Below are 27,895 nucleotides of genomic sequence, written 5' to 3'. Positions count from 1 at the left end.
TGGTGCACTGGGACGGCCCAGAGGGATGGTATGGGGAGGGAGGAGGGAGGAGGGTTCGGGATGGGGAACACATGTATACCTGTGGCGGATTCATTTTGATATTTGGCAAAACTAATACAATTATGTAAAGTTTAAAAATAAAATAAAATTAGAGAAAAAAAAAAAAGAAATAAGTCATACAAAGAAAGACAAAAAAAAAAAAGGAAGGGATTGAGTACCTTGTAATTAAAATATGTAGATAATAATGGTTGCTAGACCTTGCTTGCTCTTGGCCTCTTGGAACTATTAGATACATGCTGTACATGATATTACTGAGAATGTTCAATCTTATGATTCCATGAATGTGGTATCAAACTTAGAGATGATTTCTAGGTAGCTAGATACAATTATGATTTTATTTCAATTTTCCAAAACATGAAAAAGATAAACCTGAAATCTAGAGCACAATTTTAAATAAGTTCTTACGAAGTATTTGCATCATGAGTTTCATGTCAGGCAGTTGATCATCAATATTTATTAGCTTTGTTGTTCAGTGGCTCAGTCATGCCTGGCTCTTTGCAACCCTGTGGACTGCAGCATGCCAGGCTTCCCTGTCCTGTACCACCTGTCTGAACTTGCTTAAACTCATGTCCATTGAGTCAGTGATGTGGCTAATTTGTTAAGCTTTCTTTTTCTAATTTTAAAAATGAATAAGTGTTGAACTTTATTAAATGACTTTACTACATTTAAAAAAAAAAAAAAAGAACTGGACATGTAACAAAGGACTGGTTCAAAAGTGGGAAAGGAGTTCGTCAAAGCTTTATGTTGTCAACCTGCTTATTTAATTTATATACAGTTCATCATGTGAAATGCCAGGCTGGATGAAGCACAGGCTGGAATAAAAATTTGGGGGAGAAATATCAACAACCTCAGATATGCAGATGATACCATCCTAATGGAAGAAAATGAAGAGGAACTAAAGAGCCTCTTGATAAAGGTGAAATAGGAGAATTAAAAAGCTCACCTAAAACTCAATATTCAAAAAACTAAGATCATGGCATCCAGTCCCATAACTTCATGGGAAATAGATGGGGAAAAAGTGAAAACAGTGGCATATTTTATTTTCTTGGGCTCCAAAATCATTGTGGACAATATCAGAAGCCATGAAATTAAAAGATGCTTTCCACTTGGAAGGAAAGCTATGACAAACCTGTGTGTGTGTTAACTCGCTTCAGTCGTGTCTGATTCTGCGACCATATGGACTCTAGCCCACCAGGCTCCTCTGTCCATGGGATTCTCCAGGCAACAATACCGGAGTGGGTTGCCATGCTCTCCTCCAGTGAATCTTCCCAATAAAGTACTATAAATTCCTGTAAAAATACTACTATTCTACATCTATACAATGGAAATATTACACAAAAGGTACCTTTAACACAAGTTTTCTTGTTAATACGGTTTAATAACTCATAGAGTAATGGAAGAGGCACCTTGATGGATCTTGTTATTGTCTTAGATTCTCATCTGATGTTTTATTTCATACATTTGTTAAGATTTTTCAATCATGTACCCAGGTAGGCCATCATTACCAGAAATTAATACTACATTTAAATATAACCTTTCCTATTCAATCTAAATGCAAATAAAATGAGCATGGTATGATATTCTATTAGGGACTAGTGGCACTGTGACAGGTTTAGTGAATTCTATGAATGTAGAGACTTTAGAATCTAGATTATAACACACTGATAAAGATATAGCCCAAGCTTTAACTATTAATGCTAAATGGATACCTACTACTTTCAAACCATATTAGCTCAGTTAAGATTATGAAAGTTTCTTACTATTGTTCAATGCTTCATTAATAGATTAGATCAAACTGTACATATAATTTAAAAGTTTAAATGGACTATGTGTTCTAATCAAACACTGTATTACCTTGTTCAAAAGGACAAAGCCCAAGAAATACTAATGTCTACCAAAGTATATGCTTAGAGAAAAATATTTAAAGAATGAATAACTAAAGATCATTATATATTAATCATTATATATTAATAAAGGAAAAGCTGGACGTGAGAAAGCTTGGTGCAATGGGACTATATTGCATTATAATGTACCATTGCCTTTGGAAAAGAATTTTGGTTACCCCATTTCACAGAAAACTGTTTGGATTTCAATAACCACACCCACTGATTAACGGACTGTGGGAGAGCTGCCAAGGGACTACTCTGTGGCCAGACTTCTTGTATCTGGGAATCCTGCTTATTAGAAAACTTGATCAAATGGACTATTTTTCCTCAATCTTATAAAATACTTCTTGAAGTCACTTTCCAATTTATTTGTGTTATAATCAATGATTTAAACACAACCTCTAATTATTGGCTAGAAGTTCCATTTTCAGGATGTTTAGCACATATAGATCATTTATATAAGAAAGGAACCACATACTATTGCTCTCCTGTAAAAGAACAATTGTTGCAGACTCAAATGTTAATTCCTACTTTACCTGTCCCCGATATTAGCTTACCATTAGAACTCCTACATAAAATCCTAGAAGAAGCAAAAGAATTACAGATTTATAAAAAGAATTTATAAATAAGCATCACTCTACTTTATTAGAACATTTTATTGTTACTATTACTGCAGCTAACAAATTAATGGATGTAGGTATTAATGTCCAAAAGCATACTTCTCATTCTCGGTGGGACATTTTCTTTTCTCAGTCTCCCACTGAGCCATATTGTTTTCTGCATTGTTTAACTCACTGTTGATGATCTTGATTGTATTGTTCTTATTAACCATATGGAAATGTTATCTATCTTAATGCATTACGAAAACTGCTAGAGAGACCTTTCCTTATTCTTCTGCTCTTCAGTCTAAACAATGCTGAGGCTGAATGTTGGGGAAAGTAATAGAAGTAGTCTTGTTCAGACTTCAGAGGAAATGATAGGCCTTGACTGAACAGAGACCTCGAAAGGAGTTACACAACAAGCTGCTAATCAGCAGAAATGGTGAAAGTAGTTTTGGGGAACTAACAAATAAGGAAGGGAATAAGTCACAAGGAATGGAATGAGTTACGAAGTTTCCTGAGCCTTGAGAATCTGGCCAGCTCCCAGGGATCAGTGAACATTCTGAGACATGACTAGCGATACCAGCATTTAGCTTATTAGTCAGAACTGTATATTTACATGATGATTATCAGCTTGCAGTTTGGCAATAAAAGTAGGACTCCTTTGGACGGCACCTTGAAGTCTCACGTGTGGGTGGACACATGTCTGGGACTTCTCAATTGAGGACTCCAGAGTGCTATTCCAGGGTCTTCCAGCATTGCCTGAATCTGGATGTAGGTATGTCCCCAGTTTGGTGATGTATATATTTGTTTCTTGCTATACTACTTGTGGATCTTCCAACTGGTACTCCAAACTGGATCTAGATGTAGAAGCTTTTCTAATTTGGTGATATATGTTTGTGTGTGTGTGTGTGTATATATATATATACACACACACATGTATTTCTTGTGGCAATGTATATGTGTGTGTGTTAGTCACTTGGTCATGTCTGAGTCTTTGCGATCCCATGGACTGGAGCCTGCCAGGTTCCATGAAATTCTCTAGGCAAGAATACTGGAGTGAGTTGCCATTCCCTTCTCCAGGAAACTTCCCAACCCAGGGATCGAACCCAGGTCTCCTGCATTGCAGGCATTTTCTTTACTATCTGAGCCACCAGGGAAGCCCCCTGGCAATGTACATATGTATATATAATTATCTCTATATTACTTGTTCTCATACGGTAACATTACTAACATAACAACCTTCCTTATTTCCTGCTTATTTAAGAGTAGAGTGGTTATTTTACTGGTCAATTCTCTGAACCTGAAAGTGTTTCAGCAGACCATAAATCTTTTGGCAGAACAGCGATACAAATGACTATGTATAAAATAAATAAGCTACAAGGGTATATATACATGCATATATATCTCTATGTTACTTGTCCTCATACTGTAACTTACTACTAACATAATAACCTTCTTTATTTCTTGCTTAAAATGTAGAGTGGTTATTTTATTGGTCAGTCCTCTGGGCCTAAAAATGAGTGTTTCAGCAGACCATAAATCTTTCGGCAGAACAGAGTACAAACTGCTGCTGCTGCTGCTAGAGTCATATCTCTGAGTTAACAGATACATAAATACTTTCCTTACATTTCCAATAGGTTTACTGTAACATGTGCAAAAATGGTGCTCTGTCTGAATGTTATTCTGTTCCTAACTTTGCATCTCTTGCCTGGAATGAAAAGTTCAATGGTAAATTTGATTAACAATGGGTATGATGGCATTGTCATTGCAATTAACCCCAGTGTGCCAGAAGATGAAAAACTCATTGAAAACATAAAGGTGAGATAAAAATTTATTCATTTATTTTTATTTCATTAAGTATTTTCAACTCATGTTGCTTAGTCATAAACATTCACACAGAGTTATAACTTTCCAAAACTGCTTTGACAATACTCATCATTTATATGGCATGTATCTAAACTGTCAAGATTAATATCTGCTTAGTGTAAGTATTATGTATCATATATTAGTAGCATTAGTTAGTCCCTAATGAATCATGAAATTCAAACTACTAATGTTTTTTCAATACAGTAAGCTAAAATAAAGACCTTCAAGCTACTGGAGAATGATTTTCAAGTTTTATCTTTATGAAGTTTACTTTTTATAAGGTTTACATAACTAACCTACATTTAAACCCTCTCTAGAGGTCATTATCTTATACATTTTTTCAATTTTTTTCATTCTTCATATTTGTTCAATTCTGAAAATTTTGAAATTCTTAGATTACTAGTTACCCTTGTATAAACTGAGAGAAGTTAAGTGATTTTTATAATCATATAATAAGTAGCAAAAACAGAATTTGAAGCAAATAACCTATATATTTTTAGAAAATTACTGCTTGATATAACTTTGCATTTTATGAGCACATTCCATATGAGAAGATAACTCAAAATGAATCTAGCAAAATAGTTTTTTCAATTAACAGCAATTTAAAACCTACCAAACTTCAAACTTCCAGCCCAATTTTAAGCATCTCTGTTCAGTTCAATAAGCAACTTGCTAACAGACTCTGAATCTTAATCACCTTTATATCTCACCTAACACCCTCACTCTCAGTTCCAACCCATCATGCTGAATGCAGATATGGATAGATAAAAACTAAAGAATTAATTTCTAAGTACACAAAAATGAAAGTCTACAGACTAGAGAGATACAGTAAAGTATAATCTATTTTTCAGTTAGTCTTTGACAAAATATTTGGGGAAGGGTGCTTATTGTTTGTATGTATACTCTCAAGTTCATTGTGAAATTGTTACTACAAGGTAATTACAATTAAATTGTTACTACAATTTAATTTTGTCAGGAAATGGTAACTGAAGCTTCTACTTACCTGTTTCATGCCACCAAACGAAGAGTTTATTTCAGGAATGTGAGCATTTTAATTCCAATGACCTGGAAATCAAAATCTGAGTACTTCATACCAAAACAAGAATCATATGACCAGGTAGGGAATTTTATTTAGCTCCTAAACTATTTCTTTCTCCCTGTGATTTTTAAAAATTAATACTCATAATTTTTTAGTAATTACTAATGACTACTATTTAAATTAGCAATTTTGCTGGTCTTACTTTAGATGAAAAATTTCTTGTTTCTCTTGTTATTGGGGTCTGTTTTGGTTTGTTTGTTCTGCTTTTTAGGCAGATGTCATAGTTGCTAATCCCTATCTAAAATATGGAGATGATCCCTATACACTTCAATATGGAAGGTGTGGAGAAAAAGGAAAATATATACATTTTACTCCAAACTTCTTGTTGACTAATAATTTCCACATCTATGGGTCCCGAGGTAGGGTTGTCTATTTTATACTTCTATTTTTATTTCCACTGGAAACAAATGTAACATTGTGATTAATGTATTCTTAAATTTTTTAAAGGAAAAAATACCTTTGTTTGGAAATTTATTGGTTATGTTCAACTAATTATATTTCTTTTTCTATGTGTGTTTAATAATAAAATTAATTTTAAAAAGCCATTTATTGATACCAACCCAGTTTAACTTCTTTGGGCTAATGAAAGTTGTCAATTTCTAGATTTCCTTGACTGAATTAGATTGATTATGTGGGAAAGGGAGACTTAAAATATAAGGAGATTGGATTTAAATACAGGATTCCCTACTATCCCAAAGCAGTGTTCCTATGCAACCGTTCATAAGTCAAAATGGTATACAGCATGAAGCAATTACCTGAGGACACATCTTGCTAACAGATGCACAAAATATGTCGAGATATAGCACAGATGTTCACAGACAGAGTTCAGATCTATAGGGTTTGATACCAAGATGCTAAGCACAGAGAAGCTTGATGATGCTGCTCTTCCTGCTCTGTTTGTGTGCTGTTGTAAAACTGCTGGCTGCAAAACAAGTGCTGAATACTATTTTAGCTTTTGACCTTTTTTTCATAAAAGCAAAAATCTTCTTTGAATTTCTTTCCATTAGTGAAAACAGGTACTAAGATGGATTCTTCATAAAAGTGAAGTGGTTTAAATGAACTTTCAAAAAGCAGGGATATCTATAATGTAAATGCAAATTTATAAGTGGCAATATTCTCTCATAGGCAGAGTATTTGTCCATGAGTGGGCCCATCTCCGCTGGGGAATATTTGATGAGTATAATGTGGACCAGCCATTCTATATTTCCAGAAAGAACACTATTGAAGCAACAAGGTATCATCCTACTGAACAAATCTGTTTTCAAATTTTTTCATTTATGACTTTTTAATTTTCTATACTAGGCCAACAAAGGTTATCTCAGTGGCTGAGTGCTTGCCCAATTAATGGCAAAATCCAACCTGTTGCACTACAAATATGTTGAATAACTTCTGTGTATTACACTTTGGAATAAAGATCAACCAAAATTGGGGAATAATTTCATTATTCATGGGGTTGTATTAAATAGCTGAGGAAAGAAGAGAAGTGAAAATCAAGGGAGAAAGGGAAAGATATACTAAACTGAATGCAGAGTTCCAGGAAATAGCAAGGAGAGCTAAGAAGGCCTTCTTCAATGAACAATGCAAAGAAGTAGAGGAAAACAATAGAGTGAGAAAGACTAGAGATCTCTGCAAGAAAACTGGAGATATCAAGGGAATATTTCATGCAAGGATGGGCATGATAAACAACAGAAATGGTAATTGACCTAACAGAGGCAGACGAGATTAAGAAGTGGCAAGAATACAGAGAACAACTATACAAAAAAAAAATCTTAATGATTGGAATAAAGACAATGGTGTGGCCACTCACCATGAAACAGACATTCTGGATTGTGAAGTCAAGTGGGCCTTAGAAAGTATCACTACAAACAAAGCCAGAGGAGGTGATGGAATTCCAACTGAGCTATTTCAAATCCTAAAGGATGATGCAGTCAAAGTGCTGCACTCAATATGCCAGCAAATTTGGAAAACTCAGCAGAGGCCACAGGACTGGGAAAGGTCAGTTTTCATTCCAATCCCAAAGAAAGGCAGTGCCAAAGAATGTTCAAACTACTGTACAATTGCACTCATTTTACATGCTAGTAAGGTTATGCTCAAAATCCTTCAAGCTAGGCTTCAGCAGGATGTGAACCAAGAACTTCCAGATGTATAAGCTGAATTTAGAAAAGGCAGAGGAAACAGAGATCAAATTGCCAACATTTGGTGGATCCTAGAAAAAGTAAGGGAATTCCAGAAAACCATCACCTTCTGTTTCATCAACTATGCTAAAGGCTTTGACTATGTGGATCACAACAAACTGTGACATATTCTTAAAGAGATGAGAACACCAGAGCACCTTACCTGGCTCCTGAGCAACCTATATGTTGATTAAGAAGCAACAGTTAGAACCTGACATGGAACAACTGACTGGTTCAAAGGTGGGAAAGGAGTAAGTCAAGGTTGTATATTGTCACCCTGCTTATTTAACTTCTATGCAGAGTACATCATGCAAAATGTCAGGCTGAACATATCACAAGCTGAAATCAAGATTTTCAGAAGAAGTATCAGCAACCTCAGATACATAGATGATACAACTGTAATGGCAGAAAACAAAGAGGAACTAAAGAATCTCTTGATAAGAGAGAAAGAGGAAAGTGAAAAAGCTGGCTTAAAACTCAACATTCAAAAAAGTAAGATCATGGTATCTGGTTTCATCACTTCATGGCAAAAAGGTGGGGAAAAAGTGAAAACAGTGGCAATTTTTACTTTCTTGGGCTCCAAAATCTTTGTGAACACTGACTGCAGCCATGAAATTAAAAGATGTTGGCTCCTTGGAAGAAAAGCTACGACAAACCTAGGTAGAAGAGACATCACTTTGCCAACAAAGGTTTGTATAGTCTAAGCTATCATTTTTCGAATAGTCATGAATGGATGTGAAAGTTGGACCATAAAAATGACGCTGAAGAATTGATGCTTTTGAATTGTGGTGCTGGAGAAAACTTTTAAGAATCCCTTGGACAGCAAGAAGATCCAATCAGTCAATCCTAAAGGAAATTAGTCCTGAAGGACTAATGCTGAAGCTGAAGCTCCAATACTTTGGCCATCTAATGTGAAGAGCCAACTCACTGGAAAAGACCCAGATGCTGGGGAAGATTGAGGGCAGGAGGAGAAGGGGGCGACAGTGGATGAGATAGTTGAGTGGTATCACCAACTCAATGGACATGAATTTGAGCAATCTCTGGGATATGGGGAAGGACAGGTAAGTCTAGCGTGCTGCAGTCCATGAGGTCGCAAAGAGTTGAACCTGACTTAGCAACTGAACAACAACAAATTATCAGAAGAAAAAGAAAGAAAAAAGTTGTAACCTAAACCTTAAGATCTGAGAATTAGAGTTCAACTTCCTACACAATCTTTCATTCCATTTGATTCATAGCTTTTCAATGTGAATCTGTTTCATTGAAATTAACTAAACTGTTACAACCTCCTGTTAAATATATTTCATTTTCATTTAATCTTGAGCTTAAAGAAAAGGAGTACTTTTCATAAGTGAGAAAACTGATTTTATAAGGAAAAAACTGGACAGATTTAGATAGGTCCTATTTTTGAATAGATGAGATATTTAAATTAAAACTATCAGGCACATGGAGTAGTTAATGAGTACGAAAGAACAACTGAAATCAGTGTAATAGGAAATAAGTCTTTAGGATAAAAATTAGAAAAAAGAAGTGTGGTAGAAAAATGCCTTTGTGTTGTTTGCTTTATGTGTACTAAGCCACCTAGAATTTTTCACAGCCTAGGCTTTCAACCCAGGACACTAATTAATCTCACCTCTTCCCATGCAACTCCTCCCAGCACCACCACCCTTATTCAGACAACGCTTGCTCATCCTTTAAGGTTCAATTTAAATGCTTCTTCCGTAAGTGTCTTTCCTTTCCATCCACTTGGGGTTATATATCCTTGAGACTGTTTCCAAAGCAATGTGCATGGGCTTCTCTCACATACAAATATACATAATACTTGTATTTATATATGTGTATATGTAAACACTTATATAGCAATATACATGTCTATCTATAAAAGTATATATGTAGCATACATAAGAAATTTAAGAGAGTGTTAAGAATAACGTTGAATCTTCCCTACCCATTAGGGAGCAACTCCTCTGTGTCTCTTAATTCAATTTCCATGTGCCTGTAAGGAATTATCATCTTTAGCTCAAGGTCACAAGCAACAACTATTGATAAATAGAAACTAACATCATTGTTCTTGTTGAAACTGATAGTAAATGGGTAGGACGCTCTGCCTACTTTTGTTAAAATGGAATGATGGTACATGGTCTATAGCAAAATATCACTGAGGGAATGATTTTAGGATATTAATATTAATTCATAATTTATCTGGCCTTCATGGATAAATGTAATCTAATTCTTTCACTATAGATGTTCAACTCATATTACTGGTATTAATGTGGTTTTCAAGAAATGCCCTGGAGGCAGCTGTATAACAAGTCTATGCAGACGTGACTCACAGACAGGGCTGTATGAAGCAAAATGTACATTCCTTCCAAAAAAATCCCAGACTGCAAAGGAATCCATTATGTTTATGCCAAGTCTCCATTCTGTAAGTACCTTCTTTTTCTAGTCTCACAAAGGAAGCCTCTGGGGAAAATTAATTAGGGAAGCTGAATTTTCCATACCAATAGAAATAAGGAAAGTTACTAAGACAGTTAATTAACAGCTATTTTATTCAGTCCTGCCAGTGTGTATCTGGAAATTATTCCACCCTTTCTCACTATTCTGTTTTCTTTTGTTTTGTTTTTCCTTCAGAGGTAGAACTGTATCCTTCTTATTAGCATCACAGAATTTCTTATAACATTGCTTTCCTCAGTTGACTTCTGTGGATTTATGTCTAGAACTGCAACTTTACTTTTAATTTTTTCTTCTAAGTGTTATTCAATTCATACTACTTTTCCAAAGTAATTCATTCTGTAGCTTTGGAAAGTACTGACAGTCTCTGTTTTCCATTACCTCCACACTAAAGTACACTAAGTTTTGCAAAGTGATATTTTGAAAACATAAATGGCTCTGTCTCTACAGAACAACAAAAGCAGAATGGTTCACAATCACCAATCTGACCAATTAAAAAATAACAACACAATAATTCAAGTTCTAATGCTAATGTTTGACTTGAAATATCTGGTTAAATGTATGAAGCTCAGAAGAGAAGAACAAGTGCCTTGGAGTTAGACAGAGCTGATATAAAACTCCAGTCTGTCATTTTAAAGCTGCATTGCTAAGAGCAAATTGCTAAATCTAAGATTTTAATTCTCTAGCTTTTTAAACGAAAATTATAATACTCACTTTACAGTGTTACTGTGGTTAGTTTTATAAGAATTAATATAAATAAAGTATGATCACAGTACTTAGCATAAGGTGAGTACAAAATAAACTTAAAATTTTTCATTTTTTAAATGTATAAAATATTTGGATAATAGGGAATTGTCTCTTTCTCTGGGTAAATTCAACTTAATTAATGTAAGCATATTATAGTTACCTAATGAAAGTTTCCAAACACATAAAAAAGACTTTTAAATACAAAACCTATGAAGTTATCAAAAACAACTAATCAAAATAAAGCATACTACCTCTAGGTTTAAAAGGCGCAAGTTTTCATAAATAAAATTACTAATAACATAGACTTCTAAGGGTAGAGGTTTGTAAAGGCCTATTATTTCCAATAAGATTTAAAATTGTGAAATCTAGGGCATTAATAATGAAAGACTTGAGTAAAAATGTAGACTTTATATTTTCTTCTAAAACTCCTATAGAAATCCAATGAGATATTTAAGTATAAATTGTTTTCCAGCCTAATAAAGTTCCCTTCTGGGAGTATTTGAAGTGTGATTCTAGATCTTTCATTATAATCTGTTGCATCTGGATCCACAAAGGTAGCTAAAGAATTGAGCATCCAATAGATATCAGATCACGTAACACAAGAGGATAATTGGAAAATGTACTGTCTGCACCAAACTATAAATTCCAAAGCATTTGCCTCTGAGGAGATAACTCATGCTGCCTACCTGGAAAATAAATAACAATGAAGAAAGAAAACCATGTAATTGAAATATGTAGCACGACTAGCTATATAAGATACGGCTCAGAGATAAGTACTGTACCCTAACTATATATCTTGTATGTAATAATATTCCCTTCTAATTATTGTAACATAAACTAACTACACTGCGTAGCATCTATGCCTAGGGCATAAGCTCAGACCCAGGAGAAATATGCTCTGAAATAATAAATATTCAAGTCCATTATGTTCTTCCTTGAAATTTCATTACTCCCACAACTTAGGCAGTTGTCTCAGCCATCATCGTCCCCCAGTGTTATGATCAACCTATACCTAAAAGAATCACCAAATGACTTTCCAGTGCATACTGACAGTTTCACTTTGCTTTCTCTCCACTCAATATACAAAATGGATGTGAGAATGTTAGATTATGAAATAATTTTTACTTGTCAAGAGATAAAATCTGTGGAGGACGTATAAGACAGCCAAGTATATGTTTGGAAAGGAAGATAATGGTTCATCAGTTACCTATTATTGTCTTTCAATTGATTTTTTCCAGGTGACTGAATTTTGTACAGAAAAAACACACAATACAGAAGCTCCAAACCTACAAAACAAAATGTGCAATGGCAAAAGCACATGGGATGTAATCATGAACTCTGTTGACTTTCAGAATACATCTCCCATGACAGAAATGAATCCACCGACTCATCCTACATTTTCATTGCTCAAGTCCAAACAGCGGGTAGTCTGTTTGGTACTTGATAAATCTGGAAGCATGTCTGCAGTAAGACATTTATTTGTTAGCTCTCCTAATTAAGATATTTAAGCTAATAGAAATACAATTTAATCTTAGGTTCAGCTCTACTAAGCTAAGTAAAAAATATTTTTATTATTCTAACAAATTTTAGTACGACGATTTTATGTGGACAAGCACTAGAGGATAATATACTAAAATAAAATAAATGTTAAAGTTATTGTATCATGGATGATGTCTATTCTTTAACTTTTAGTTCTAACAAACAGGAAGTAACACAACTGAACAAAGAAAAAAGACAAAAATCACCCATAATTCCACCACTGAGCATGTCATTCCTATTTTTTTCTGCTCATGTATTTGTCTTTCCTCCTCAAAAATGTGATATCTTACATAATTTTTATAATATGATTTTTTTACTTACTATACCTTAAATACTCCCCAAGGGAAAAAATGATTACATGACACAATTTTTAATGACTGTATCATATGCACATAATATAATTTAGTCAACTTCCCATTACTGGATATTTTTGTATCCAGTACAAAAATTTTCTTATCAAAAATTATATTGCAAAAAACATTTTTGTGTGCATCTTAAAATGATTTCCTTATTGTTAAAAAAGAAGGTATAAATTTTTAAAGACTTTTCCAAGTAAGGCATGACTAATTTTTAATTTTTCATTAATATTCTTTTTAATATAATGAAGCTAAACTCTAAAATAGAGTAATCAATTATTATCATGATCTCTGACCCATAAACTTTGTCTTTCACCAATCTGTTAGGATTGGAGGAAACTCAGGAATTGTTCAGACATCTTTTTTCTTACAGGAAGACCGTCTCTTTCAAATGAATCAAGCAGCAGAACTATACTTGATTCAAGTTATTGAAAAGGGATCTTTAGTTGGGATGGTTACATTTGACAGTGTTGCTGAAATCCAAAATCATCTAACAAGAATAACTGATGATAATGTTTACCAAAAGATCACCGCAAAACTGCCTCAAGTAGCTAATGGTGGAACTTCAATTTGTAGAGGGCTCAAAGCAGGATTCCAGGTAAAATAAAAATGCTTTTCTAAATACCATTCACATTTATTGTTCCTTTTAATTTTCTCCAGCTCTCTTAGAACAAGTGTCATGAGCTTAGAGGTCTCTCATTTAAATAATTTTAGAAGAATTTCTATTGTCCATACTCCTGAAAAATGGAGTTCCACTGAGAAGTGATTAAAGGGAAGAAAAATTCTGTGAGCACATAATCATCATGATTTTACTGAGAAACTCCTCTTTTTTTTAGCATTACATAGCCTGAATCACTATGAGGAAAAAAATAATGCTGTTAAGGAGATTGTAGAAGAGGGAGATTAGTAATATTTTTATAGTATGGATAAAGAAAATCTCAGTTCATCAAATTAAATTGACATTTAAAAATCACAGAAATAGAGGTAGTTCCTCAAGCATAGTACCAAATTCAAGATATGTGGGTAGAAGTTTATTGAAATAAAAATTGTGAAATCAAAAGTTGCAAGCAACTTTTGAGCACTATATTCAACTGCATCCAGTACTCATCTGAATTTCTTCCAACATAAGACAGCCCTGTTTTAGCCTATTTATATTCTTTCAGTCACAAAAACAGAAAAGTATTTCCTTCCCTTCATTGATTCTCTCATTGCCTCAGCTAAAAAGTGGAGATTATTACTTGTATCTGGGCCACTAGTTAATGTCATCTCTTGGCTTTGCTCGTGATGTATATTTGCTGTAAAGCATATTGGTTTAAGAAAACACATAACTTCCAGACCCAGACAAACCTGAGATTGTGGTTCTATTATTCACTAGTAAAAGGACCTTGGATGAGTTATTCAACTCAGAAAATCTGTTTCTTCAATTAATGAAATATGGAAAGTAATAGTTGTTGTTGTTCAGTTGCTAAGTCGTGTCTAGCTCTTTGCAATCCCATGGACTACAGAACGCCAGGCCCCTCTGTCCTCACTATCTCCCGGAGTTTGCTCAAACTCATATCCATTGAGTCAGTGATGTTATCTAACCATTTCATCCTCTACCATCCTTTTCTCCTCCTGCCCTCAATTTTCCCTAGCATCAGGGTCTTTTCCAATGAATCAGCTCTTGGCATCAGGTGGCTAAGGGATTGGAGTTTCAGCTTCTGCATCAGTCCTTCCAAAGAATATCCAGGGTTGATTTCCTTTAGGATTGACTGGTTTGATCTCCTTGCTGTGCAAGAGACTCTCAAGAGTCTTCTCCTGCACCACTCGAAAGCATCAATTCTTTGGCATTCAACCTTCTTTATGGTTTAACTCTCACATTCGTACATGACTACTGGAAAAACCATAGCTTTGTCAGCAAAGTGATGTTTCTGCTTTTCAATACATTGTCTAGGCTTGTCATAGCTTTCCTTCCAAGGAGCAACCATCTTTTAATTTCATGACTACAGTCAATGTCTGCAGTGATTTTGGAGCCCAAGAAAGAAAATCTGTCACTGTTTGCACTTTTCCCCCTTCTATTTTTCATGAAGTGATGACACCTGAGGTCATGATCCTCAGACAACCACTCTGCCTTCTTGCATTTCTTTTTCTTTGGGGGAAAAAGAAATAATAGTACTTATTTCATTTAATTATGAGAACTATGTCAGACTAATAATTGCTCCCCTAATGTTCATAGCAGCATCATTTAAAACAGCCAAGATATGGAAGCAAATCAAGGGTTCATCAAGAGATGAATGAATAAAGAAGATGTAGTGCACGTAGGGCTTCCCTGGTGGCTCAGACAGCAATGCAGGAGACCTGGGTTCAGTCCTTGGGTTGGGAAGATCCCCTGGAGAAGGGCATTGCAACCCACTCCAGTATTCTTGCCTGGAGAATCCCCATGGACAGATGAGCCTGGCGGGCTACATCCATGGGGTTGCAAAGAGTTGGACACGACTGCATGACTAACCACAGCACAGCACAGTGTGTAGGTATGTATATATACATATATACAATGGAATATCACTCAGCAAAAAAAGGGAGATTCTGTCATTTTCAACAATGTGGATGGACCTACAGGGTATTACGCTTAGTAAATAAGTCAGACAGAAAAAGACAAAAACTGTGTTATAAATTATATGCTGAATCTAAAAAATAACACAAACAACTGTATATAACAAAACAGACTCACAGATACAGAGAAGAATCTAGTGGTAATCAGTGGGGAGAAGAGAGAGGAGGCTGCAATATAAGGATATTGTATTAAGAAATATAAACTACTATGTATAAAATAAATAAGCAACAAGGATACATTGTACAGCACAGGGAAACATAGTCATTATTTTGTAATGACTTTAGAATATAATTCACAAAATAGAAAATTTGTATGTTGTACACCTGAAACTAACATAACATTGTAAATCAACTATAATTCAATAAAAATATTAAACAAGTACCCAAGAAAGGATTGCTATTAAAAATCATAATTCTTATGTATGTTTATTCAATTCTAAAATATGAGAGTGCTATATTTTGGGAATGTGTTACCCTGTTTGCACACATTGATTCATATATGTTTTTATTAATATGCTTTGATATATTTCTTACAACATTTTGACCAGACTCTATAGCTGAAGAGATTATATCATATCATCAATACATTCAAACAAGTAAAAACCTCTTAATTACTTATATAATGAAATCATGTTTTTACTTACAGAATCATAATAAAATGTCTGAAATTTATTAAGCACATATTACATTAGTGCCTATGTTAAATGCTTTACATTCATAATTTTACTTTATTGTTATCATTACTATTTAGTCAGGCACTATTACCATGCCCATTTTGCACACAAAAACTGATTTTCAGAGTAATTAAATATCTTTCTCAAGATCATATAGTCAGTAATTGGCAAATCCATGGTTCAAAACCTGATCTTTCTTACTCTGAAGTTCAAAAAAGTAATCATTACACTGAGCTATTTATTGGGCTTCCCTGATAGTTCAGTTGGTAAAGAATCTGAGCTATTTATAGAACCCTACTATAAATATAAATTATATTTATATACATAAATGAAAGACTGCTGCTGCTGCTAAGTCGCTTCAGTCGTGTCCGACTCTGTGAGACCCCATAGACAGCAGCCCACCAGGCTCTGCCGTCCCTGGGATTCTCCAGGCAAGAACACTGGAGTGGGTTGCCATTTCCTTCTCCAATGCATGAAAGTGAAAGTGAAGTCACTCAGTCGTGTCCGACTCCTAGCGATCCCCTGGACTGCAGCCCACGGGGCTCCTCCATCCATGGGATTTTCCAGGCAAGAGTACTGGAGTGGGGTGCCATCGCCTTCTCCAAAAGACTAAACACTAGCTATTCTACTTGGCAAATGGCAGAGCTAGAATTTATTCTCAATTTGTCTGAGTAAATTGTCTTAGTCACTACTCTTAGTAAAAAAAATCGGGAAAATACTCCTCCAAATTATAATACTTGATAAATTCATGAACTCTTCATGACACATCAATTTTTTTCCAGGAAACCCTGAGATTCAATTATCAACTAGCTTTTATGCACTAAAAAGCACAAGTCACATCATTTAACTTTGCACACTGGCCTTCAGTCACAGCTTTACAAATGTCTAGTCTGCAAACTTTCAAAACTGTCTGGGTCATCCGCCTCTGTCCCAAGTACCTCCTGAGATAATAATAATAGCTAACATTCACTGAGTATTTACTGTGAGTTAGATAGTGTTCTAAGTGTTTTATTCTTTCTTTCTTGGGTAGTTTGCGTATATGTGAAAGCACTGTTAACATCCTGCCTTTGGAAACCTACATGACCATTGTACATTATACTCATTTTCAAACCAACTCAACCTGGAATGACAATACAAAGTTTCCCTTTGCCTACTCTGATGCATAATGACTTCTCCAAGACCAAAGAACAAGTTTATTCTTAGTTTTTTTAGATATAATCTAATTAATAATCTGGGTTTTCACTATCAGGCAATTATCCACAGTGACCAGAGTACTTCTGGTTCTGAAATCATACTATTAACTGATGGGGAAGATAATGAAATAAATTCATGCTTTGAGGATGTAAAACGAAGTGGTGCAATCATCCACACCATTGCTCTGGGACCCTCTGCTGCCAAAGAACTGGAGACATTGTCAAATATGACAGGTAAACCTTTGAAATAGAATTTGAATACATACATTTTCAGTTTCTCTCATTCCAGGAGCTCTTTCCCCTTAAACTACAAACTGCTCAAAATTTTCCTGTCTTAAAAAATTAATCTTTGTCCTTTCCTTGTCCTCATCCTTCAAATTAATGTCTTTCTTCTCCCATTGCCATTTTCTATTTCTACCTATAACTAGCTTCTTTTAACATTAGTCAACATTTTCTGTCTTCATTCATTTCTCATCACTTTTACCAGTACCATCAAGATGACCTTCTTTCTCCATGGTCACTATGGACTTACTCAAGTGCAGTTCCAAAATTCTTGGAATATTCAGTATCTTACCTGCTTAATCTTATAGTAGAGATTCAGATAGCACTATTTCATTGAGGAAGAAATGTAAGACCTAGAGAACACAAATTATTTGCCCAAGGCTATAGTCAGAGACCTGAATACCAAATCTTGCTCTCTGTAATCCATTCTTTTCCAGCTTCTGACACCTAAATTATCTCCCTCTTCATTAATTCCTGTATCATTTATTATCTGCATTTAATCAATTTTACTTTATTCTAAACTGTCATTCTCTAATTGTTTTGGTGTATCTTAGATATAACCAGAGAATAAGCAGCTAGTTTAAAAAAAATATCTTTAATTTTCATAACATTATTTAGAGATTACATCAGCTTTACTAATGTGGCAAGCACTTAAATCTAATGATTAAAAACTTTTTTTTTGGCCAGTTTTTCCTTTTTTCTAATATATTTTGAGCAAGGTTTACTTATTGTAGCATTACATCTAGGATACTGATATAATAAAAGTTCCTAAAGTCTGGGAAATTCATCTTTTGTAAGTTTAGAAAGAAATTTTAAAATGTATTTTAGAGTATATTGATAAGAGCATAATAGCAAATGATTTTCCCACTTAAAATTAGTATCATATGGAATATTCAGTCAGTTCAGTCACTCAGTCATGTCTGACTCTTTGTGACCCCATGGACTGCAGCACACCAGGCTTCTCTGTCCATCACCAACTCCCAGAGCTTACTCAAACTCATGTCCATTGAGTTAGTGATGCCATCCAACCTTCTCATCCTCTGTCGTCCCCTTCTCCTCCTGCCTTCAATATGGAATATTATGCAGTCATACAAAAGAACAACATATTGTCATTTGCAGCAACATGGATGGACCCAGAGATTGTCAAACTGAGTGAAGTAAATTAGAGAAAGACAAATATCATATGATATCACTTATATGTGGAATCTAAAAAACTAGTACAAATGAACTTATTTACAAAATGAAAACAGAGTACCATATGTAGAAAACAAACATGGTTACGGTTACCAGGGGCAAAAGGAGTAGAGGAGGGATAAACTGGGAGATGGGGATTGATATATGAACACTACTTTGTGTGTGTGTGTGTGTGTGTGTGTGTGTATGTACCTGCTATATAGCACAGGGAACTCTCTACTCAATATTCTGTAATGATCTATATGGAAAAAGAATCTAAAAAAGAATGGATAAATGCATTTGTATAACTGATTTATTTTGCTGTATACCTGAACTAACACATTGTGAATTAACTATACTCCAATAAATTTTTTTAATAAAATAAAATTATAAAAGTAAACAAAATTCCATTTTAGGAGGATATCGTTTTTTTGCCAATAAAGACATAACTGGCCTTACTAATGCTTTCAGTAGAATTTCATCTAGAAGTGGAAGCATCACTCAGCAGGCTATTCAGGTTGGTATCTTTAAAAAATTCTTTGCCTTTTCACACTTGTAACACATTTTTATTATCCTAAATAGTAGTTTCTTTCTCTAATAAATAACTTATCTGCCTGAAAACATTTTGGGTGTCCAGAAAACATCCTTATTGAATTTGCTTTATGTAATATTTACAGACACTTTTTCTTTGATCCTTCTATTTTTATCAATATAAATGCATTTTATTTGCAAAATTCTTCAAAATAATTCTTAGTTATTTTAATTAAAATCTTAAAAGTATATTTAGAATTACTCTGAACTGACTAAACTTTGAAATGTTGTAACTGGAATAACAAATCAGTTTCATGTGATTTGTTTATATTTATGTAACAGTTGGAAAGCAAAGCCTTGAAAATTACAGGAAGGAAAAGAGTAAACGGCACAGTGCCTGTAGACAGTACAGTTGGAAATGACACTTTCTTTGTTGTCACATGGACAATACAAAAACCAGAAATTGTTCTCCAAGATCCAAAAGGAAAGAAATATAAAACCTCGGATTTCAAAGAAGATAAGTTAAATATTCGATCTGCTCGTCTGCAAATACCTGGTATTGCAGAGGTAAGAATATTTTTTATTTTCTCCATGCTTTAAGGAAAAAAATGAAAATAACATCTCACATGGGAGTAGGAAAATATTACAAAAGCTCTCAAATAGTTTTTTTTTTTTAATTTTTAGACAGGTACTTGGACTTACAGCCTTCTAAATAATCATGCCAGCTCTCAAATGCTAACAGTGACAGTGACCACTCGAGCAAGAAGTCCTACTATACCCCCAGTAATTGCAACAGCTCACATGAGTCAACATACAGCACATTATCCTAGCCCAATGATTGTTTATGCACAAGTCAGTCAAGGGTTTTTGCCTGTACTGGGAATCAGTGTAATAGCCATTATAGAAACCGAAGATGGACATCAAGTAACATTGGAGCTCTGGGACAATGGTGCAGGTAATAACAATCTGCATCTACTTCCACTGAACTTAAAATCCTACTATAGTCACATGCCTCAAAAGTCATTATTTCCTATATATGCTAATGAAACATATTTTAGGTGAATTAAATTTAATTTTAATGTTTTTAAAGCTTTTTAACTTTTTACTTAGTTATCTTGTCTAGGTATAGACATGAGTACATTTATCTTCTTTGAATTTTATAAGTAATTTTATTTTTTCCATGTAAAATGAAAAAAAAATTTTTATTTTTTCCAAGAGCACAATAATTTTTTATTTTCGTTAGTGTCAGTGTTTTGCATATCTTTTTCCAGTTTAGTTATATTTTTCTTTTTTGTTAGGATTATCTTATGAAATAATAATAGCTAATATTAACTGAATGCTTACTATGAATTAGACCTTTTCAAAGTCAAGATTTAGCAAGTTGTCAACCCAAGCTTCGAATTCAAGTAGTCTGATTCTAGGATTCATATATTTTAGAAAATTGTGCTATGCTATCTCACAAAAGAGCTTCCATCACTAGTGCTCATACACAGCTGATATTGTCATATTTTACTTTGTTGTATGTCTAATATAACATTTCAATATCAAGGTGCTGATACTGTCAAGAATGATGGCATCTACTCAAGATACTTTACAGATTACTATGGAAATGGTAGATACAGTTTAAAAGTACATGCACAGGCAAGAAACAACACGGCTAGGCTAAATTTAAGACAACCACAGAACAAAGTTCTATATGTTCCAGGCTACGTTGAAAACGGTAAGTAGCATTAAAACAGAAATGTGTCATTTATTTAGGTAAATTAATGTGGCAAGCATTCAAAATAAAAGGTACTGTGGGAAACCTAACTATATAGTTATATAATCACCTCTTTGTTTCAAAACCATATTTATGATAAGGGAACTAGCATAGGACTACACTTACAATATGCTTTCTTTACATCTCCCAAGTTCACTTCATTTATATTGAAAAAAATTTACTGTGGCAAGCACTTTGCTAGATGTTGGAGCTACAAAAATTAGTAAGGCACCATCTTTGTCATTGGAGAATTTAGAATCAAGAAGTAAGACGGATAAGTTAAATGATAGGACTAACACTTCATAATGTCTCCTCATCAATTTTAAAATGACACCAATAGAACAAGCTTTTTTTTTTCACTAAAAGCTGTTACTTTTTCAATGGCTGCTATCAATCAACATTAACTATCTACAGCTGCAAATGAGATTATATGAAAAGACATCACAATATGAAAAGTTACAAAATTTCTTTTTTTGGTAGGTAAAATTATACTGAACCCACCCAGACCTGAAGTCAAAGATGACCTGGCAAAAGCTAAAATAGAAGACTTTAGCAGACTAACCTCTGGAGGGTCATTTACTGTATCAGGAGCTCCTCCTCCTGGTAATCACCCTTCTGTGTTCCCACCCAGTAAAATTACAGATCTTGAGGCTAAGTTCAAAGATGATTATATTCAACTTTCATGGACAGCCCCTGGCAATGTCCTAGATAAAGGAAAAGGTAAGTTTGATATTACATTTTAAAATATTACATACATTGGCTTTCATTTGCTAAATATTTTCTAATGTCCTATTTATAAATAACATGCATAGATGGTCTACTATGGGTCACCCATTTATGTATGTGAAAACATAAGCCTGAAGAGATAATGAACTGCCCCAAATTACTTCTATATTTAATAAATTAGTAGTTAAACTCACTCTTATCAGATCGTGTTGTGCCAAACTGCCTCTCAAAATATGAACCATCTTAGAAGACTGACTTAACAGCTTTCTTTTGCATTCCTTTCTCCCTAACAGGGAAAATTTTTTCTAAGTATATCTGTACTTGAACAATTTCATTCATTCATTGATCTTTTTTTAAATTTTCAAATGTTGTTAGGTTCATAAGAAATAATCCCTATTGTCAACAGTTAGGTGGAAAAGACACTTTCTGCAAATAAACAGATAATTTTACAGAATATGATGAGATACGCCATTGGATAGCCAGTTCTAGTTGAGAGTTAAGATCACAAGGTATATCTTAAAGGGCTTTTCAGGGAAGACTATAACTGACCTAAGTCTTAAAGAATGAGAGATGTTAGGAAAGTTAAGTGAAGATGTCCCAGAGAGAGAGAGAGGATAATATGCAGAGATTTAGCTATGAAGTTTGAATTAAACTTCAATGCCAAATTATCTTATTCATTCAAGTTCAGTTCAATCATTCACTCATGTCTGACTCTTTGTGACCCCCATGGACTGCAGCACACCAGGCCTCCCTGTCCATCACCAACTCCCGGAGTTTATTCAAAGCGTATTCATGTCCATCGAGTGGGTGATGCCATCCAACCATCTCATCCTCTGTTGTCCCCTTCTCCTCCCACCTTCAATCTTTCCCAGCATCAGGATCTTTTCCAATGAGTCAGTTCTTCACATAAGGTGGCCAAAGTATTGGAGTTTCAGCTTCAGCATCAGTCCTTCCAATGAATATTCAGGACTGATTTCCTTTAGGATTGACTGGTTTGATCTCCTTACAGTCCAAGGGACTCTCAAGAGTCTTCTCCAACACCACAGTTCAAAAGCATCAATTTTTCGGTGCTCAGCTTTCTTTATAATCCAGCTCTCACATCCATACATAACTACTGTAACTTCCTCATAATAAATTGCCCACATTCTTAAAAGTTTAAATCACTTTTAGCTTTGCTTTAAATTTAACTGAATTAAATTAGTGTTTATTGAATGTCTACCATATTCCAGTGTTGTGCTAGACTAGCAGATTCTCATAGGATAAAGCCAATCTTGTTATTTTCCCTTTAAGGTGGTAAAATGAAAGCAATATGCATATCAACAGACAATATCTCAGAGGTTGTTAGTGCTGAAAAGTCACTTTTAATGCTCTTTCCCTTGTGTTATAATACATCCCTTACTATAGGCTCTCTCAAAAGAAATAATGCTTCTTAATCTTTCACTTCCTATGTAGCTATATTTCTCTTTGTCATTATTATACAATGAAAAAAATCATTCTGAAGTCAAAGGAAACATAAAATACCTATGAAGAGCTCTTTGTACTTCAATACTGAGACTCTTATCATGACAGCTTCTGAAATACACTTGACCATTAAAAATATGGTGAAAAGAAAAAATACTGCCACTTAGAAATCCATAAATGAAACTATCTGACTAAATGTTTAATTCTAAAATTGAATTCAGTTAAGACCAAGTCTTTAGATCAAGACTGGATTCACAATAAATGTTCCTTATACTGATTATAGAAACTAAAAGATGGAAGAAAATATTTCATACATACATTGGGAAAGAAAGAACTTCACTGTGTTTAACCTCAAATACGTAAAACAGGTGGGATCTGATCTCCCTCTCTCCTGGTAACAAATAGGAAGATGTAGTTCTACCAGATTTTACCCCTACTCGTTACAAAAGGAAGTATTAGCAATATGAAAAAATAAATAATTATCTATATAATTTTAAAAGAAAAACTTAAGCTTGAAAGTGAAAGTGGAGTCGCTCAGTTGTGTCCGACTCTTTGTGACCCCATGGACTATAGCCTACCAGGCTCCTCCATCCATGGGATTTTCCAGGCAAGAGTATTGGAGTGGGTTTCCATTTCCTTCTCCAGAGGATCTTCCTGACCAGGGATCAAACCTGGGTCTCCCACACTGTAGGTAGATGCTTTACCATCTGAGCCACCAGGGATCTGTGATAAACTTAAGTTTACTGGGACCCAATTTCCATACCAGTCATATATGCAAATCAGACTAGATGACTTGGAAATACTAAAACATGTAGATATAATTTTAATATTTTATGATCCACTAATTTTGTCATTTTGGGCATCAACTGAATAACTGTTTTTGGCCAAAAAGTAGTATTTTTATTAAAGTATAATTGACCTACAACACTAAGTTAGTTCCTGGTATATAATATAGTGATTTGATATATCTATACAATACAAAATGATCACCACTTTAAGTCTAGTTACCATCTGTTACCATACAAAGTTACTATAGTATTATTGACTATACTCTCCATTCCATACATTTCGTCCTCATGATTCATTTATTTTGTAACTGGAAGTTTGTACCTTTGAATCTCCCTCACCTATTTCACTCATTCCCCCTACTCACCTCCCATTTAGCCAATGCTTGTTTGTTCTCTGTATCTATGAGCCTATTTCTAGTTTGTTATATTTGTTCATTTGTTTTGTTTTTTAGATGCCACGTATAAGTGAAATCATATGGTATTCATCTTAGCTGTCTGACTTAATTCACTTAGCATAATACCCTCTAGGTCCATTCACGTCACAAAACACAAGATTTCATTCTTTTTATGAGTGAGTAATATTCCATTACAGGTTTGTTTGTACACACACCACATCTTCTTTATCCATTCACCTATCAGTGGATACTTAGGTTGTTCTATATCTTGGCTACTGTGAATAATGCTGCAACAAACATAGAAGTGCATATATCTTTCTAAATTAGTGTTTTTGTTTTCTTCAGAAAAACATTCAGAAGCAGAATTGCTGAATTGTATGGTTGCTCTATTTTTGATTTTAATAATATCCATACTGTTTTCCATAGTGGCTGTACCAATTTACATTCCCGCCAATAGGATGAGAAGGTTCCCTTTTTCTCCACCTTCTTACCACACTTGTTATTTGTTGTCTTTTTGATAATGTATGTTCTGACAGGTGTGAGGTAGTTTTAATCTGCATTTCCCTGATGATTGCTAAGACTGAGCACCTTTTCATGTCTGTTGGGGCCTAGAAGTAATTAAGGAGGCCAAATACATGCCAAACACAGTACCAGGTACTCTAGTTCATACAAAAGGAGTATAAAACATATTTTTGTCCTAAAGAATAGTACATTCAAATTGGAAAGATAAACTGAACCTCTATAAAACTGGAAAACTAAATTTCATGCAATAGAGTTCAGGGAAGAGAGTTACCAAGGGATGAAATACATGACCAAGACTTCATGAAGAAAGTGGACCTCCTGTTGGGTGGGCCTTGAAGAATAAGTACAATTTGCATAGATAGGGAGAGGGAGGCACATTCCAGGGATTCATGTCAGGGAGAAAAGGAATCAAATAATATGATCAAAGTCAAGAAAGCAAAATATCACAATGAAATATTTAAATTAAATATTTAAATATTACTTAATTCACTTAATTCACATTAATTCACATTTAATTCATACATTTCGTCCCTGTGGTTCATTTATTTTGTAACTGGAAGTTTGTACCTTTTAATCTCCCTCACCTATTTCACTCATTCCCCCTACTCACCTCCCATTTAGCCAATGCTTATTTGTTCTCTGTATCTATGAGTCTATTTCTAGTTTGTTATATTTGTTCATTTGTTTTGTTTTTTAGATGCTATGTATAAGTGAAATCATATGGTATTCATCTTATGAATGGATGGATGGATAGTTAGATCCACAGAAATTAAATGCAGAGAGGATATGAAGAGTAGTGGACTAGATCAGATTGATAGGACCTATTTATTAGAAGACCCAAATGTGAGGCATAGGGCCTGAATTTAAAAGAAAATAATAAATTTAAGCTATTCACCACATACTAGAAAATATTCAATATTTCATGAAAAAATAAAGTCACTGCAAAAAAAGATATTTTATGTCTTATTGTTCATCACATTTCATGTTAAAATATATTTCTTTATTTATGGCTCCTGTAGATTTCTAAAGCATTTTGAATGAAACATTTGTCAGCATCTTTCTTTCCTTTCTTGATAAAATAACAATAATAATAGCTAATATTTCAAACATTTATTAAGTTCCAGACATTGTGCTAAACACTTTTCATGTATTATTATACATTGCATTATATAATGTTCATATATAAAATTCCATAAATATTTGTTGAATTGAATGACTGATTCTCTTTTTCACAGATAAGAAAACTAAGGTAAGAAAGATTAATTAAAGTTTTCTTTGTTACAGCTAGAAAGTAGAACTAAGGTACAAATTAAAGTCTGCCTAGCTCCTAAACATGTTTAATTTTTAGTACACATTCTAAATTCTCTGCCTTCCTTTGCTCTTTGTCTTTATCCCTGGCTCCCACTCTACTTATCTGCTTTCCTACTCATACATCCTAGTACTCCCTTTCTCAGCTTAATGAAAAATAATATAGACAAAGGGTATTGAATGTTACTGAACGTCATTACTATATTCAAACATTATTGTGTTCCTTGTTCTAAATCAAAAGTAGACTCAGTTCTTCATACTTCTATTTTTAAATCTATATTCCATTTTTAGTAATATACAATTCTGAATTAAATTCTTTGTGATTAGATAACTAGATAAAAAACTGTTCATATATGTGTTCTTAAAGAAGATGGAATAACCAGACAAAAAAACCAGTGTGCATTCCTGATGGACCCCTAAATATAAACTGATGTGATAGCAATAAGGCATCCTAGTGATCTTAACATACATGAAATATCTATTTATTTTCCAGCCAACAGCTACGTTATAAGAATAAGTAAGAGTTTCATGGATCGTCAAGAAGATTTTGACAATGCGACTTTAGTGAATACTTCTAATCTAATACCTAAGGAGGCCGGCTCAAAAGAAAATTTTGAATTTAAGCCAGAACATTTTAGAGTAGAAAATGGCACCAAATTCTATATTTCAGTCCAAGCCATTAATGAAGCCAATCTCATCTCAGAGGTTTCTCACATTGTACAAGCAATCAAATTTATTCCTCTACCAGAAGACAGTGTCCATGATCTGGGTACCAAGATTTCTGAAATCACTCTGGCAATTTTAGGATTACCAATGATTTTCTCTGTATTTTAAACTAGGAATTGTGTCAGCACTGATAACCAATGTTATACATAGTTGGTACACATTTATTTAGGATTTAATTTGCTATTTTCTTGTTCTTCAGTTGCTAAATTGTGTCCAACTCTTTGCGACTCCAGGACTGCAGCATGCCAGGTTTCCCTGTCCATCACCAACTCCCAGAGCTTGCTCAAATTCATGTTCATTTGAGTCAGTAATGCTAACTATCTCATCCTCTGCTGCCCTCTTCTCTGTTTACCTTCAATCTTTCCCAGCATTAGGATCTTTTCCAATGAGTCAGCTCTTAGCATCGGGTGGCCAAAATATTGGCATTTTCAGCAACAGTTCTTCAAATGAATATCCAGGGTTGATTTTCTTTAGGATAGACTGGTTTGATCTTGCAGTTCAAGGGACACTCTGGAGTCTTCTCCAGCACCGCAGTTTGAAAGAACCAGTTCTTTGGTACTCAGCCTTCTTTATAGTCCAATGCTCACATCTATGCATGACTCCTGGAAAAACCATAGCTTTGAGTAAATGGATCTTTGTTGGCAAAGTGATGTCTCTGCTTTTTAATACACTGTCTAGGTTTGTCATACCTTTCCTTCCAAGGAGAAAGGGTCTGTTAATTTCATGACTGCAATCACAATAGTCAGTGATTTTGGAGTCCAAGAAAGAAAATCTGCCACTGTTTCCACTTTCCCCCCATCTATTTGTCACAAAGTGATGGAACCAGATACCATGATCTTAGTTTTTTGAATGTTGAGTTTCAAGCCAGTTTCAAGCTCACTTTCCTCCTTCACCTGCATCAAGGGGTTCTTGAGTTCCTCTTCATTTTCTGCCATCAGAGTGGTATCATCTACATATCTGAGGTTGTTGATCAGTTCAGTTCAGTTCA

General features: G+C 34.3%; 1 protein-coding gene across 3 annotated transcripts; it reads left to right on the top strand.

The window, feature by feature from the left end:
* Nucleotides 1–2,024: 2,024 nt before the first annotated feature.
* LOC113889664 (calcium-activated chloride channel regulator 1-like) lies at nt 2,025–27,553 on the top strand. 3 transcript variants are annotated; one of them, XM_027536657.1, is made up of 15 exons: nt 2,026–3,323; nt 4,186–4,366; nt 5,391–5,531; nt 5,725–5,872; nt 6,639–6,747; nt 9,929–10,109; nt 12,121–12,348; nt 13,151–13,375; nt 17,293–17,470; nt 19,108–19,208; nt 19,565–19,789; nt 19,907–20,177; nt 20,772–20,942; nt 21,462–21,701; nt 26,675–27,553. In XM_027536657.1, the coding sequence occupies exons 2-15, from the start codon at nt 4,208–4,210 to the stop codon at nt 27,013–27,015; spliced, it is 2,718 nt and encodes a 905-aa protein (XP_027392458.1). In that variant the 5' UTR covers nt 2,026–3,323; nt 4,186–4,207; the 3' UTR covers nt 27,016–27,553. The 3 variants fall into 3 exon arrangements, with proteins under 3 accessions (XP_027392459.1, XP_027392458.1, XP_027392456.1); XM_027536655.1 differs by having other exon boundaries at nt 2,026–3,319; nt 26,675–27,171; XM_027536658.1 differs by lacking the exon at nt 4,186–4,366 and having other exon boundaries at nt 2,025–3,323; nt 26,675–27,171.
* The last annotated feature ends 342 nt before the right edge of the window (nt 27,554–27,895 follow it).

The sequence above is a fragment of the Bos indicus x Bos taurus genome, chromosome 3, assembly GCF_003369695.1.
Source record: "Bos indicus x Bos taurus breed Angus x Brahman F1 hybrid chromosome 3, Bos_hybrid_MaternalHap_v2.0, whole genome shotgun sequence".
Taxonomy (NCBI): Eukaryota; Metazoa; Chordata; class Mammalia; order Artiodactyla; family Bovidae; genus Bos; species Bos indicus x Bos taurus.
The sequence above is the reverse complement of the archived record's forward strand: the minus strand, read 5'-3'. Positions and strand labels throughout refer to the sequence as shown.